The sequence below is a fragment of the Schistocerca gregaria genome, chromosome 7 (assembly GCF_023897955.1).
Source record: "Schistocerca gregaria isolate iqSchGreg1 chromosome 7, iqSchGreg1.2, whole genome shotgun sequence".
NCBI lineage: Eukaryota > Metazoa > Arthropoda > Insecta > Orthoptera > Acrididae > Schistocerca > Schistocerca gregaria.
Genome location: NC_064926.1, coordinates 453610712 through 453626651, shown reverse-complemented (window position 1 = coordinate 453626651; position 15940 = coordinate 453610712). Strand labels below are relative to the sequence as shown.

Sequence of the window (15940 nt, the reverse complement as noted above, 5' to 3'; positions counted from 1 at the left end):
AACAAATGAAAACCAAGTAAAAACATAACACAAAATTGACTTTGACTCTCCAGTGCCATTTCCCAGAAGCAGAACATTCAAAGGTGCTCAGAGTGGTGACCCTGGACACCGACACACTGGTGCACTCGTCGACCAATTCATGTGGCAGGATACCTTCCGTTCAGAACACGACGTTCTCGCAAGGCATTATGTGCTGGACATCCATCGTGTTGATACCACATAAGCATTCTGGTTCTTAGTGGCACTACATCCAGAAGAGGAAGAAGAATCGTCTGATGAAGTTGGCATACGCTGTGCCATTTAGACTACCATTGATGAAATAAGGACCAATAATTGTAGTACCAAGCATCCCACACCAGACGTTAACTCTCCACTGACGCTGGTGTTCCACCTGTCTAAGTCGTCGTGGGTGTTGCTGGACCAATAATGCATGTTCCTTGTATTTACGTGTCCTTTGCTTGAGAAGGAACATTCATCGGTAAATAGATTGGAGAAGAAGTTCGGGTTGGCGAGGATTTGGTGCTGTGTCCACTGACAGAACTTTACACGGCCCTGGAAATCATTCCCATGCAATTCTTGTTGTATGTGTACATGGTAAGGATGGAACCAGTGCCGTATGAGAATACGATGTACACTGGTTTTAGGAATGCAAATTTCGTGTTGAATCTGTTATGTGCTCACATGTGGATTCATAGCAACAGAAGCGAGAAGAGTAACTTCGGCACTTTCGTCTGTACGAGTGCTACGACGATTGCGTTGGCGTCGGGTGAAACTTCCCGTGTCCCGAAGCGTCGCAGCAAGACGAGGCAACATCCGTCGGAAAGGTGGGTTCTTATCAGGGTATCGCTATGTGTACGATTCCGCTGCCAGCGTAGCATTTCGCCTACCTTCAACAAAAATAAAAGAAACGTTATGTCGATGCAGTTTATAGGAAGGACAACCTTTACTGTGTGCCTACTCTACACAAGAATATTTAAAAGGACTAAACTACTGTACTAAAAGTACCCGTACATAAGGTAGCAGTATTGCAATTGCTGCTCTGCTAACTTACATTTCCCATAGATGAGTAGAAAAAAATAAATAAATAAAAATAAATTCAAATGTATGTGAATTCCTAAGCGACCAGACTGGTGAGTAGCATTTCTACCTTCTCTTTGGTGAAGTACATTCTACTGAAACAACTCTTCAACTGACGATAATTGACGCAATGGCAGGTGTGCATTCTACTTGTTTACATTTGTCCTCTGTCAATGTCAGCACATGGATGTTTTCCATTACCCCGAGTACCTGCACTAAGCGCTGGGAGCGTCAACGTTAATGTTGTGTTATGTGATTAAAAACGTTGTGTTTCAGTGAATCGGGTCTGTGATACATTTTTGAATAGGTCTTTAGAAGAGGAATTGAATAACCGAATAAAAAATACAGGGTGCCGTTTAAAAAAAGTCATACCGCTGTACATATCTTTGTAAAAAACAAAGCTACAACAAGACAAATTATGCTGATTGATGTCACCCTGACGGCTAAAGAACATTTCCTTGAAAAAAATTGTAATTTGCTTCTGGATAAACAGTTATTTAGGGTGGTCAAGATAAATGAGACACACTGCACAGTGAGAGGAGGGCGTTTACAACACACATATTTATTTGCAACGTACATATTTTCTACATATATTTATTTGCGTATACTCACGAAAGTAACAAATTTCAAATTTCATGGAATTTTCGTATTTAAACTAGACGGCAAACAAGCAGATCATTCAAACTGATTCTGCTGACGTCATGAACAGGATAAAGAGTCGCCAATTTCACGATTTTCAGCACATATCTGAAATTCGTAACTGGTTATAAATACCTTTTAAATGAATATAACAAAAATAAAATTGCCGTATTTTCAGACTATGACATACGTATGTCGTATTTGTAGTTGCTCATTATAATCGTTAGCAACCACCTAAAACTAAATGTGTACAACTGCATAAGTTTCGTGCAATTGAAGCCCTCAGCTGCACTTTAATTATAACCACCCGGCCCAACTAACACAATTTACTACGCCACTGGTTAGCATTTTGTTATTTTGTGCTGCTGTGATATTCCAGGAATAAAATCAATCTACGTCTCAATTACTGTATGTTTTCTCGGTTTATTGGTGTTTTTATGGTTCATCGAGAATTTGTAGACAGCTTGGTAGATCCTTCACACGCACTAATAGCTCAGTAACATCCTGGAAAGAAAAATGTGCTAAGTTAAAAAATTCGAATTACTAATGGTGCATACTTCGGATCTTCCGCAGGATGGGGCACCAGGTATGATAGCCTTCGCTCCAGTGGTAGAGGCACAGTCCGACTCTGCGGTGATCACCGAACTTCCCGAGGTCAGCCTGAGTGAGGGCCGCTACAACAGGGTGCCCTTCATGGTCGGCGTCACATCGGGGGAAGCCAGTTTGTTCGCCTTTCGTAAGTATTTATTGCCCTTTTATTTTCCAGATCTTCTGATATAGAGCTGTTCCAGCCACAACTCCAAGTTTGATGAGTAAGGAGTTCTCAAGTGGGTCTCAGTTCTAAAGAGCAAGTAAATACATTTTTATGACTGTATAAATCAAGCAATATTTTGTTTCGCAATGTCTACTTGTAACGTCCCCATTTACATAACCGGCTTTTGCGAAAATATATTTGACAGTGTTCACGTGTGACTGAGAGGGAGAAAAATTTGGCAAACCTGTCGGTTCCGAGGGTAAATGTGAAAATGTAGCACGGATTAGTGAGGGAGAGGTTTACAACAAGTTATCTCTGAGAACGAATTGTTCTGCCTACTCTACTTCCACTTAAATGTAGTTCAGTGACTTGGGAAGTGGCGATGAAACACGAAAGGAAATTTCAATTGACTTTAGAATTATTTAAATAAAGGAGCTACCACTGAGTACCAACACAATTACAACGCCGAAATACGAGCCAGGCCAACCCACAACACAATATCACATGATTATGTAAAATTAGCAAGTATGAATAATTGCTTTCTTAAATAACATCTTCAGTTAGAAGTGAAAGGAATTAATTTTATTCACATAAATGAATTCACTTTTCATCTGCAAGAACAAATTTGCTTTTAAACAATATTTATCTCAAGAGTGAAGCGCACTACAAAACACCTTTACTCCTGTTTTCCAAATTGTTAAAAATATATGTAAAACAACTGGCACTAAAATTAATTCTGATATGTTTGTTGCTTTTCGAACAATCGACGCTCGGGTTGTTTCAATAACAGGAATGAACATGGGACCTAATTGGTGATAGTGACTTGGGACGGCGGTAAGGCGGGGGGAGGGGGGGGGCAGGATCTTGATATAAATGGAGCTGAATGCCGCTGATTAAAACTTCTCCTCACACTGACTTAGCACGCAACTCGCGCTCCTGATAACGTCAGAGTCCGCAGACAATTGCTTGTACAGCTTACGGGTTCTGACGTCACATCACTCGCGTCAACAAACGCCGCTGCACAGTGCGTTTTTATACTTCGATGGGTATCCCTAACATTTCCATAACCAGCACTGACACAGTATAAATTGTAGTTGTTTGCATTATTATCTACACAGATCAATAAGCTTTCTTTGCACATATGAATATTTTTTAAGGTTTACGAGGAAATCGAAATAAAGTATTTAAAGTATATGAAGGATTTTTTTTAAATACATATATGTGTGTTATAATGTTACAACCTACAGAAATTTCGACCGGGAATTAAAGTGGTTACTTTCAAATATCCTGCGCACTACGGATACGAAGACTGAGCCATGAGCTCTACAGCTGCGCATCGCACTAACGGTGTCTGGCACACTCAGCGGCAGGTTCCCTTCCATGTGACACAGCACGCCTTCTTCTTAGTCGAGACATCGGCGCAGCCTTGGAACACCACGCTAAACCACTCGTTGTGAGCGTGCCAGTTTCCCGCAGCCGTTGTGAACGGAAGAAAGTGGCATGTGATCTCATAATTACAGTCCAGACTGACGACAACACCCTCCTTTATAATAAATATCAGTACGTGATATAAACATGGCGCTGAATACAAAGAGTCTCGATTTATTTGTTGTTGCATTTGTTACAGTTGCGATATTTATGAACGGGTCAGAAGCTGCTGAGACCTTCGTGCAGTCGGTGGCCGACCAAATTCCTCTTCCCACAGAGGAGGAACGAATTGAGGCTGCCAAACGGGTCGAAGAGTTTTACTTCGGAGCAGAAGGGTTCAGTGTGAACAAGTCACAAGCAATCAGTGACGTAAGTGTTCCCTGCAATAATCACATCTTTTTCATAAAAGGTACTTATATTGTAGGCATCCTATAGAGAGGTATTTTTTAAAATGCCGCTATTAAGGCAGACCTACGAAAATTGGTTTTTGGTTTCTTGGTCGGAAATAAAGAAATATGTGTTTCGAGATTTTTGAAAATTTAACCTATGGGGGTGAAATAGTGGGTAAAGGTTTTTTTTAAAAAAAATCGTTATTTAAGTATTATAAAAGTATTTTTAAAGCTTCATGTATGAAAGTTAGTATTTTGCTTCTTGCTTACAAACAAAAACTCCAGCTAACAGAATTGCTTTTTCGTCAGAAGTACATTTGGAAAAGACCATGTTTATACGGCCTTAATTAGTGTGAAAAGCTTAGAATGTGCTGCAATTTGTGACATCATAAAAATTCGCTTAAATAAAAACAAAACAAAAATCTCTGCAGGCCGTACAGTCTACTCGAGCGGCCGCTATCCTGTACATCACATTTTGTCTCACTTCTCAGTTATGTTTAACGTTTGGGCGGTAGTGAGAAAGAAAGAACAACTTGGTCATTAGAGACGGATCTCACGCTAGTAGCCGCGCGGGATTAGCCGAGCGTTCTTGGGCGCTGCAGTCAAGGACTGTGCGGCTGGTCCCGGCGGAGGTTCGAGTCCTCCCTTGGGCACAGCTGTGTGTGTTTGTCCTTAGAATTATTTGGGTTAAGCAGTGTGTACGCTGAGGGACTGATGAGCTTAGCAGTTAAGTCCCATAAGATTTCACACATTTCAAGCTAGAATTGCAGGTCGGGGGAAGGTGGTTGGTCGTCTCTTTTGTGCAGGCACTTACCCAGCATTTGCCTGCCACGGACTGCCCGGCTCCTCCCGCCGAAGGTTAGGTCTTCCATCGAGCATGGATGTGGGCGTTGTTCTCAGCATTAGATAGTTCAAGTAGTGTGTAAGTCTGGGGACTGGTGACCTCAACAGTTTGCTCCCATAGGAAACCACACACATTTGAACATTTGAGTTTGGATTCCACACGGACCGTCGTAGCTGTTGAATTCTTCTGCTGAGTACCGGTGCATGGTGTGCGTCAGACTTGCATGATGGAATTGGATGAAAGTTCACGGCAGCTTGTCTGAATATTAAGGGAGAGAAAGTGTACCTTCTTATTCTTTTGTCTGGTTTGATGCGGCCCACCACAACTTTGCTTCTGTGCCGACATCTTCATATCAAAGTAGCGCTTGCAGCCATCGTCCTTAATTATTTGTTTGATATATTCCAGTCTCTGTTTTTCCTTACATCTACAAACCTAGCTAGCTCCGTCTGGTATCATAGAAGTTATTCCGTGATGTCTCAACACCTGTCCCATTATCTCTTTCTTTCTTTATCTCTTTCCTTGCCGATTCTGCGGAGAAGCGCCTCTTTCCTTATCTCTAAGGCACCACATCTCAAACGCTTCGATTATCTTTTATCTGGTTTTCCCACAATACAAGAGTCACTTCCATACAATGCATTGCTCGAGATGGATGTTCTCTCTTCCTCAAATTAAACCGTTGTATGATACAAATAGAATTTCTCATGTCAAAAATTCTCTCTTTGCCTGAGCTAGCTTGCCTTTGATCTACTCCTTGCTCTGTCTGTCTGATTTTGCTTCCTACTTATATGTCACCAATTTCGATATGTAAATTACCATGCATCCTCATTAGTTTCGCCCTTCATCCGTTTACTCGCAGTCCATATTTTGTGCCCATTATACCATTCCTCTGAACAGGTCCCGAAAATTCGTCCTCATTTTCAGTGAGGATAGCAAAGTAGTATCGAATCTTATCACTCACACCCTTGACCTCGTATTTCAATTCCGACTCTTGGACCTTTCTTGTACAGGGGAAGTTCCATAAGTAATTCAACCCTCCTTTTCTCGGGAAATATCGGTAGAAAAGTGTTGAATTTACTGTTTGACGTCCTAGAATATTCACGCTTCAGCCTCTAGAGTTTCCGGTAGGTGGCGTCGCTATATGTAGGCTTCAAAGTACCTTCCGTAAAGCAGGTGCGTTCCAAGCAGAGAGCTGTTACTGAGTTTCTTTTGGTGGAAAACCAGAGCATCACAAATGTTCATAGGCTCTTGCAGAATGTCTACGGAGACCTGGCAGTGAACAACATCACGATTAGTGGTTGGACGAGGGGTCTGTCACCACCGCAGCAAGGTCGCTCAAGCCTGTCCGATCTCCTCACGCCGGCCGGCCGCACTCAGCTGTGACTGCTTCAACGTTGGAACGTGCGGACTCTCTCATACGAGGTGATGGACGGATCTCAGCGAAACACCTCGCTGCGCAACTGGAGCCCTCTGTTGGCTCCGAGGTTGACGAGTAGAGTTGTACCATGTGGGAATACACGCCCTCACAGTTAAATGGCGTAAAGGTATGGCAGTGATGGGAAATTTGATTCTGTTCAAAAACAGTGTTCCATAGCCATTAGAGCGGGGAATAATGAGGTGTATTGAAATTAAGAATAAAACCAATATGCTTTCAGAAAAAAAAGAAGTATTACGTCACTTAATGAGTACCTTCGTATTTCGATAATTGATTCTTCGATGTATAGACTCTACCACTCATCGGAGCGTACATAATTTCTAACTATCTAGTTACTCCTAGTTCCCCTCGGTTTTATTGTATTTTCACCACTCTTATTATTATCTCAACAGACTGGCTCTTGAAATGAGGAAATTTCCTTATACTACAGCCAATTGATTAGATTCAACGAGAAGAGTGTGGATCAGCATTTTCTTATCTTTCAAACTTAGTATCTTTAGTTCTTACTGTTCTGTTCTCCTTTAGTATCATCCATTTATTCTAGTCTCTTCGGACATGTCCGAAAAACATTTTGATCCAGCAGTCACCATGAATTAAGGCACAAGGGAATTAAAAACTTTGGCTAGGAGAGGGAATTTATTTAAATGAATGAGGAAAGTTGTAAATTTGTGCTGGGGCAGGATTCGAACCTGTGTCTCCTCCTTACCAGGCAGACGCTCTGACCACTAAGCCACCGGGTCACAGTGGTCATCGCCGCTGCACGAACTACCCCGCCACGCCTCCCATCAAAACCAAATTCTCAACTTATCCACACCCTACATTATTCTCATTACTCGTGGCATTTAGCCGATTCTTACGGGAATCGGCGAAATGTATTGAATGATGAGAATAATGGACAGGGATACTACATTAGCAGTGTGTGGATGAGTTGAGAATTTGAGTCTGACGGAGGTGTGCTTAGACAGTCCGTGCAGTTTGCAATGACGACTGTGACCGGATGCCTTAGGGGTAGCCGGCACGTAGCACAGAGTGTTTGGTGAGGGGGATGGGTACCCTCTGTAACAAAAAACAAAACAAAAACTGAGTGAAGGAATCTACAATTGACTTGAAAAGATGTCGCGTGACACGAGCACCGACCAAACGCAACCAACAATACCGAACAAAATGAAGAGAAAAGTCTCTCATGAACTTCTGGCTGCGGCCTCTTTCACACGTATCGACACCTCGCCGTTTGAAACGTCTCCGAGCCCGAGGCTCAGGTCGGAAGGCGGCACGCCTTTGTCCCATTACAGATGAAGGTTTTAGGCATCCTTAAGCAAAATTTCATACTGATTCGTCACAGTGGGAGACAGTTACGGGCCTCGAAAAAGCTATACTTTCTTGCGCAGAGTAATTTTAGGAAGCACCACACTCTAGAAGTCAGATGATAACGCTAGGAGACAGATAAATACGTCACATAGACTACATGATATCATCATGATGAGACAAAATGAGAGATACAGAAATGAATTCTGATGGTTGCCGAGTACTGACGAACAGTAAGCCAAAATTGAAAAGATCGTGAGAGTCTTAACTGAAAAATTCAGAAAACATTGGGACAGGGAAAGTATCTAAGAGCGGTTCGTGATAGAAAGGTAGAATAACATGGAAGTAAAGCGGGGGTAACGTAGAAGACAGCAGAATTAAAGGCCAGGAATTTACTGTAAAATGAAGATATCTATTATAAAGGAAGATAACGGCTTGCTAATCTCAAATTGTTGTCGTACACAGAAGAAATAAAGTAACACTACTGCCTTCCTAGAACTAATTAGCCGCATCTAGAAGACATCAACTGTATAAGATAGCTGGTCACGAAAAAGATGTTTGAAATGAACTTTACTTATCTCAGCTATGATACAAGTTCGTGGCATGGCTTTGTGTTGAACAGATACGTTGATCGTGGAAAAAATAAATAAAAATATAAGCGAAAGAGAGAGAGAATGAAGAATTTGAAATATGTTAACAACAGTCAAGATGAGTGAAAATGGAGTAGTGAGGTGTTGTTTCCAAATTTGTAAAAAATCAGAACTTGTGGAAAATATTTTCGACTGTTTTACGTGTAAGTGGTATTTCGGTCTTGAAATACGTTTTAGCGCAGTGGACTAAGAGGTGGAGGATGACATCGAATCAGTCGAAACCTGTAGGAATACATTGAAACTGAAATGCATGGCTTTGGAGCCTAACTTCTAAAGTAAACCTTTTCCATCTTCATTTATAAGCTATAATGATACATTGTACTGCTGTTTCACTGTACCTGTTTTCCGTGTCATACGTATTAAAGTCTACATGCGAAACATTTTTGTAAATAACATCCAATTTTCTGCGAGAAAGCACACACGTCTGTACCTAGTTTCTTCGATATCCATCCCACAGCTTGGGGAACAACAATCATTTTCATTGCTTCTCTCTTGCTTTGTTAATATTTGATACTTTTGGTAAGTTTCTGTTTCTCCTTTACTTTCCGGGTATTTTGATAAGCGATCGTTTCTTCTGTAATTTTCAGGTATACTCTGACATCTTGTTTATACAGCCTGCATATGCGTTTGCTAGATCAGCGATCAACACAAGCAGCTTGCCCGTCTATTTCTACTACTTTGACTATGATGGATGGGGCTCATCAGAATATGGTAAGCACCAAAAGCATTTCCAGCTATATGACGTGCTCATGTTGCGATGTTTGCTACTGGAACTTGTAACAGTAGCTGAAACGTTGGTCAACATGAAGTCACGGTTACATACTTTTTTTCTTTTTTGAGTGTGTGTGTGTGGTGGTGCTGAAGTCTGATGGACTTCGTTGATTTTTACTTCTATAGGGAATGCAAAGGGTAAAAATTTCACTTTATTTATTTTTTCTTCTATCAGCTTTAGTATTAGCACACAGAGGGGACCTTTAACTTTCCGTTTTCGGTATTTTTGAAAACAGTGTGTAGAAGTGTTAAAGGACTTTACGTCCGTAAATGATGTAGAATTACGTAGGGATAACATTTACTGGGCGTCAAATACTGTCGCCTTCGGTACTTTAGATTTGAGGTTGCGTGAAGGTTCTACCGTACCTACTGTGGTGAGTTGTGGTGGACTGTCGCGTATCATGTCCAACTTCCGAAATAAGGTTCGTGCGTTCTCCTTGACCTTATCAGAGAGGTAAGATTCGCTTAAGGCCCGATGAATATCATGATTCGGGATCCACCATTGGGCTCCAGTGATCCATTGAAAGGCATCTGGTTTGTGTAACTTGTAACTTCTCATAGTTAGTGGCACACGTAGTACCCCAGAAGGTCGATCCATATAAAATAGATGGTTCAACTGTGACGTGGTACAGCTGGAGTTTCGTGCGTTGACTCAGGTACGAGCTCGTCAGAAATGGGAGGAGAGCTTCCAGCATTTTAAGGCCAGACGTCTTCTTCCCCATAATGTGATTACTATACAGCAGTTTGGCGTCCGGTTGCACTCCAAGGTATTTTACAGTTGTTGCCCAGGGGAGTGGCTGGTCTGATATCCATAGGCGTTCATTGACAATGGGTCTCAGACATGTGAAGGCAATTACTTTGGTTTTCTCTGCATTGAACGTTTGCGGCCGAAGTGGCCGAGCGGTTATAGGAGCTATAGTCTGGAACCGCGCGACCTCTACGGTCGCACCTTCGAATCGTGCCTCGGGCATGGATGTGTGTGATGTCCTTGGGTTAGTTAGGTTTAAGTGGTTCTATAATCTTTGGGACTGATGACCTCAGAAGTTAAGTCCCATAGTGCTCAGAGCCATCGACCGTTATTTTGTTCCTGTGGGTTCAGGGGTCCACTAAATCTAGTTGGCGCTGCATCCGTGTGACGAGGTGTTCCATTCTGGTTCCTGCAGTCATGAGCGCTGTGTCGTCGGCATAGGAAGTGGCAGTAACATGTGGCACCGTCGGGAGGTCGTTAATGTATAAATTAAACAGCAGTGGAGATATGACCGATGCTTATGGAAGTGCTTCAAGGACAGGCCGTGTTAGTGAATTCTTTTCATCATTGCGGACATATAATCTGCGATCCTGGAGAAAATTGTCGACAAGTTTTAAATAGCAGTCCGGCAGGGGAGTGGTACGTCGGAACTTGACGATCAAGTTGCGTCGCCATACTTTATCATAAGCCTTCTCTATATCGAGAAAGACTCCAATAGTATGTTTTTTCTTGTTGATATTGTCTTGGATAGATTCCGTGATGCGTAGTAGTTGTAACTCAACCGATAGCTTCGCCTGGAAGCAAGGCTTCTCCGGTCGGTTGAAGTCCAGCATGAGTTTCAGCAGGACACGTTCCAGTACCTTTCCAATAGCGCCTGTGGATCGTCGTTCTTGACGTTCTATCCTCTCATGTACCGGCGCCGTAGCCCGGGTCGTCAACCTGGGATCCGTCCTGTGTGGAGCGGCCAGACCCAACCGACCTACCAGCGGCCGACTCCGGCGCATCATCCTCGCTTGTCGGCATCGCGCACTCAACTGACACTGGCACGCGGTGACCAGTAGAGCACAGCCATTGACAACTGGACCGACAGGTGTCGCTAGGGTAACATTTAGGTGTCACTAAAAATAATTTATGTGAATAAATGAGAACGAAAATAAACCTAAAAATGAAATTTCCTGCCAGATTAAAACTGTGTGCCGGACCGATACTCGAACTCGGGACCTTTGCCTTTCGCGGGCAAGTGCTCTACCAACATTTTTTTTTTAAATCTCATTTTGTTCGCTTCATCTGCTCGGGGCGGACGTCGTAATACATCAATTGGAGTTCGTTGTTGATCGATTAACACAGTTTTTTTTTATTACAGAGGGCACGAATACGCTGAGCTACCTTGCCGGCTAGCCAACTGAACTACCCAAGCACGACTCAGGCCCCGTCCTCACAGCTCTACTTCTGCCAGTACCTCGTCTCCTACCTTCCAAACTTTACAGAAGCTCTCCTGCGAACTTTGCAGAACTAGCACTCCTGAAAGATAGGATATCTCATTCTGGAAACATCCGCCAGGCTGTGGCTAAGCAATTTCTCCGCAATATCCTTTCTTTCAGGAGAGCTGGTTCTGCAAAGTTCGAAGGAGAGCTTCTGTAAAGTTTGGAAGGTAGGAGACGAACTACTGATAGAAGTAGAGCTGTGAGAACGGGGCGTGAGTCGTGCTTGGGTAGCTCAGCTGGTAGAGCACTTGCCCGTGAAAAGCAAAGGTCCCGAGTTTGAGTCTCGGTCCGACACACAGTTTTAATCTGCCAGGAAGTTTCATATCAGGGCAGACTTCGCTACAGAGTGAATATCTCATTCTGGAAACCTATAAATGTTTGCAAATATATTGCCAATTAATAATTAATGCAGATTCCAAAAAGTTATCCTTATAGCGTTAATTACGAAATGTACCTATGTAGACGCTGAATTTATATTTGGTACCATTAGCGTAAACTGATGTACAATAGACTGCTTAACAAAGGTTGTAAAAATAAACAAAAACCACAGATTCACGCACAAAGCCATTAAAATATTTTATAAAAATTATTAAAAACCATTGATTACCGAAACCGGTTACCGAGAATAAAGGTTATTATTAACGATCATGCGGAAGTAGTTCTGCGATATGCTTTCGCAGATCGGCCCTTGCTTCTCAAAATGAGTAAACTATATGTTCAGAAGATACATAGAAGATTACTATAAGTCTGACGTATGTAAAGACCGTGTGATACAGGGTGGACGGATATATTTTACTACAAAAACAAAAACTAACATAATCAAGCGTCTTCTAACCAAACTGCGTGCCTACGGACAATCGCCTCAGTTGTGCGACTGGATTCGTGATTCCCTGTGAGAAAGGGCACAGATCGTAGTAATAGATGGAAAGTCATCGAGTAAAACAGAAGTAATATCTGGCGTTCCGCAAGGAAGTGTTATGGTCCCTCTATTGTTCGTGATCTATATTAACGACATAGGAGACAATCTGAGCAGCCGTCTTAGATTGTTTGCAGATGATGCTGTCATTTATCGTCTTGTAATCAGATGGTCAAAACGACTTGAAAAACCATTTAGATAAAATATCTGTATGGTGCCAAAAGTGGCAATTGAGCCTGAATAAGAAAAAGTGTGAAGTTATTCACATGAGTACTATAAGAATTCAGCTAAATGCCGATTACGCGGTAAATCACACAAATCTGAAGGCTGTAAATTCAACTAAATACTTAGGGATTACAATTACAAATCACCTAAATTGGAACGATCAGATAGATAATATTGTGGGTACAACAAACCAAAGATTGCGGTTCATTGGCAGAACACTTAGAATGTGCAACAGGTCTACCAAAGAGATTGCTTGCACTAAGCTTGTCCGCCCTACTATTCTGGAGTATTGCTGTGCGGTGTCAGATCCGCATCAGGTGGGACTGACGGATGATATCGAAAAAGTAGAAAGAAGGGAAGCTCGTTCTGTATTATCGCTAAATAGGGGAGATAGTGTCACAGACATGATACGTGAATAGGAGCAGCAATCATTAAAACAAACGCGTTTTCCGTTGCGACGGGATCTTCTCATGAAATTTCAGTCACCAGGTTTCTCCTCCGATTGCGAAAGCATTCCTATATAGGGAGATGATCATCACGATACAATAAGAGAAATCAGGGCTCGCACAGAAAAATTTGAGTGCTCGCTTTTCCCGCGTGCCGTTCGAGAGTGGAACGGTAGAGACAGCCTGAAGGTGATCCATTGAACCCTCTGTCAGGCTCTTTATTGTGAATAGCAGAGTAATCACGGAGATGTAGATGTGGATGAACAACAAAATTTAAAGGTTTTTATTTACAATGCCTTTCGGACGCCTTATTCTATCATCAGATTGGATTCCGGTGTTTAAGCTCAGGTACATTGCTCCGTAGGAAACAACGTCTTCGAAATATGTGCAGTCCTGCATCTCTTCGATCTGTACATTCCTCCAGAGCACGCCATTTGACCTCAACACAGTCACTCAGTTAGTGTTCCCAACGAAGGTTTGTGTTTTTGCCTACATGCACTTACTCATCGGAAGATTTCTGAGTCAAGAACGCTGCCTGGAATGTCTGCACGTTGTGATCTACGCCGTGGATTGGGTCAAGAGGTGAGAGCATGATATCATTTCACAGTCGGGAGCAACATCTTCATTGAAAGAAAACCTGAATGATTTCTTTGCGTTCGTTACTCACAAGTTCTGCAGGCCGACAACCCATGATGCATACTGCTGACTGACCTTCTTTGGGCATTGACTGTCGAGCCACTGAGTGGTCGCAACGAGAGTTTATCTGTGATAGTGCTGCTTCAATATATCACAAACATCGTCGAAATCTATGCTGGCAGAGAGAGGCCATTATTTCTTCACTTCTTCATATAACAAATTACTAGAAGACAGAAGGAAAGCACCTTAATCACCGGATCAACAACTTCACCAAATTCATAGTAAACTACGAAACGGCCTAAATACGATTTCTCTATATCGTGTTAGACTGTTATAAACTAACGAACGAAGTCGTTGTGCTGAACATTTTGCTAATGCAGTAAATGCTATTGTCGCTGGCGCTTTTGCTCTTGTTGCAGTGTGATCTGCTGCTGCCATAATTCGAAAATGTTTGTTCATATTTTCTAACTCCGTAGATACTTATTGCTATCTTTTGTATCTCTCCAGGTACTGAAACACTGCTCGTAGAGTTCGACGCACTGTTTTCAGATCCCACACATCCGAAGAGAGTGGGAGAACATAAAAATCCAAATCTTGTACTTCAATAAAGTGTGCAAAAAGCCAATGTTGCCGTGCGATAGCGGATACAGTCCAAACAGATCGGATGCCAAGTCCAAAATAACATCAAAATTGTGTACTGAAAAGCACATAACCCGGTCATCACTTAATAAGAAAAAAGACTAATTTTTGCGTTAGTGGTAAGTGTTAATTACTCTTTCTCGGCTGGTCAGCAGCACTAAGGAGCAAACAATGTATGAAGTGAAATGATAGAGACACAAACAGCAGCGATCTGATTTGACCATAATGAGGGCTGCGGTTTAACAACCAATGGTTATCCTCACTTAACACATGGCTCGCGATCGCAGCGGAATCTGCGGTCCAGGCGTAAAATGTGATCATCCCAAGTCATGCAGTGGTGGTATGTGCGTTCATTTCTTCCTCATTGTTGTTATCCAGTAGGGATACAATCGTTAATAGTCTCAAGTAAAGCAGAAATTTATATATATATATATATATATATATATATATATATATATATATATAATTTTTTAAGGGTTACTTGCGAAGCCCACACCACTCCCATACGTATCACAGCAGTCACCAAGTTATTGAGTGCCCCACAGACATACTCAACCTAAAATCTGATTCATTTTCCCATTTAAGAGTAGATCAACTCTTATTAAATGTCACTGGAGTCGGATGGACAGAAAATTTAATAAGATCACTCGTATCAGCTTTTTACTTTCAGTATTTCGATCTCAATACGATTACCATACGGCAACAAGTGCAGCAAGTGGACCTCTATGAATCCACTCAGTCGCAGTATATAAGCGTGAAATTTAATCTAAAAAGCTGATAACATTCACATAACGATAAAAATTGTTGTGTCAGGAACTTCAGACTGCTGTGTGTGGTGACAATTCTCTTAAATACACCGATGGCCTTCGTTCCGCTTGAATTAATTTTCAGGACTAACACATGATGAAAGAATAATCAAAAGTGGCTGCAGCAAATTAAAGTTTAGTAGCAGCTCCTTGATGATATACATAAAAATTAATTCTAGAGTGTTTTCCCCGTGTTTGGAGTCTATGACCATTCGGCACGTAAAGAGACATTGAACGTATTCAGACACACACTATGAATACATTTCTAACTGATCATCATGATACTGCAGCATATATTCTTGGAAGAGAGACGTAGTTCTCACAAAATCCTGCCGGATAAATATAGATAACCTATTTTCTAAGTGAACATACGGAGACATACTTTTCCATCGCTCAGCTCGCATTTGGCATAGGAAAGAAAATCGGCAGTACTCGTAGAATGTATTCTCCGTCATCTACCACACAACACCTTCATTAATAGTTTTCATTCATCCAAAAAGTCATGGCAGCGTTACTTAAAGAGATTCTGGTATGAACTTCTGTTTCCAAAAGAAAATTATAGTACTTTCTTCTGCTGGCTTAGCGGATACAAAATATACCACTTCAAACTGTTTCACACTCAGAAATCCGTTTAGTAGCTTCAGAGAAACTCCTCATTAATTGTATTGCTTTGAGAAGAAACTGCACGTCGTTTATAAGGGCTTCCCTACAATCCATTTGGAAATCCTTCTCATAAGAATTTTATGATGTC

General features: G+C 41.8%; 1 protein-coding gene across 1 annotated transcript in view; it reads left to right on the top strand.

Moving 5' to 3' along the window:
• The window catches only part of LOC126281984 (juvenile hormone esterase-like), a 49222-nt gene that overhangs the window by 28157 nt on the left and 5125 nt on the right, over positions 1-15940 (top strand). The window contains exons 6-8 of the mRNA XM_049981367.1: positions 2290-2452; positions 4098-4267; positions 9106-9229. Coding sequence (XP_049837324.1) covers positions 2290-2452; positions 4098-4267; positions 9106-9229 — 457 coding nt within the window. The remainder of the gene's footprint in view (positions 1-2289; positions 2453-4097; positions 4268-9105; positions 9230-15940) is intronic.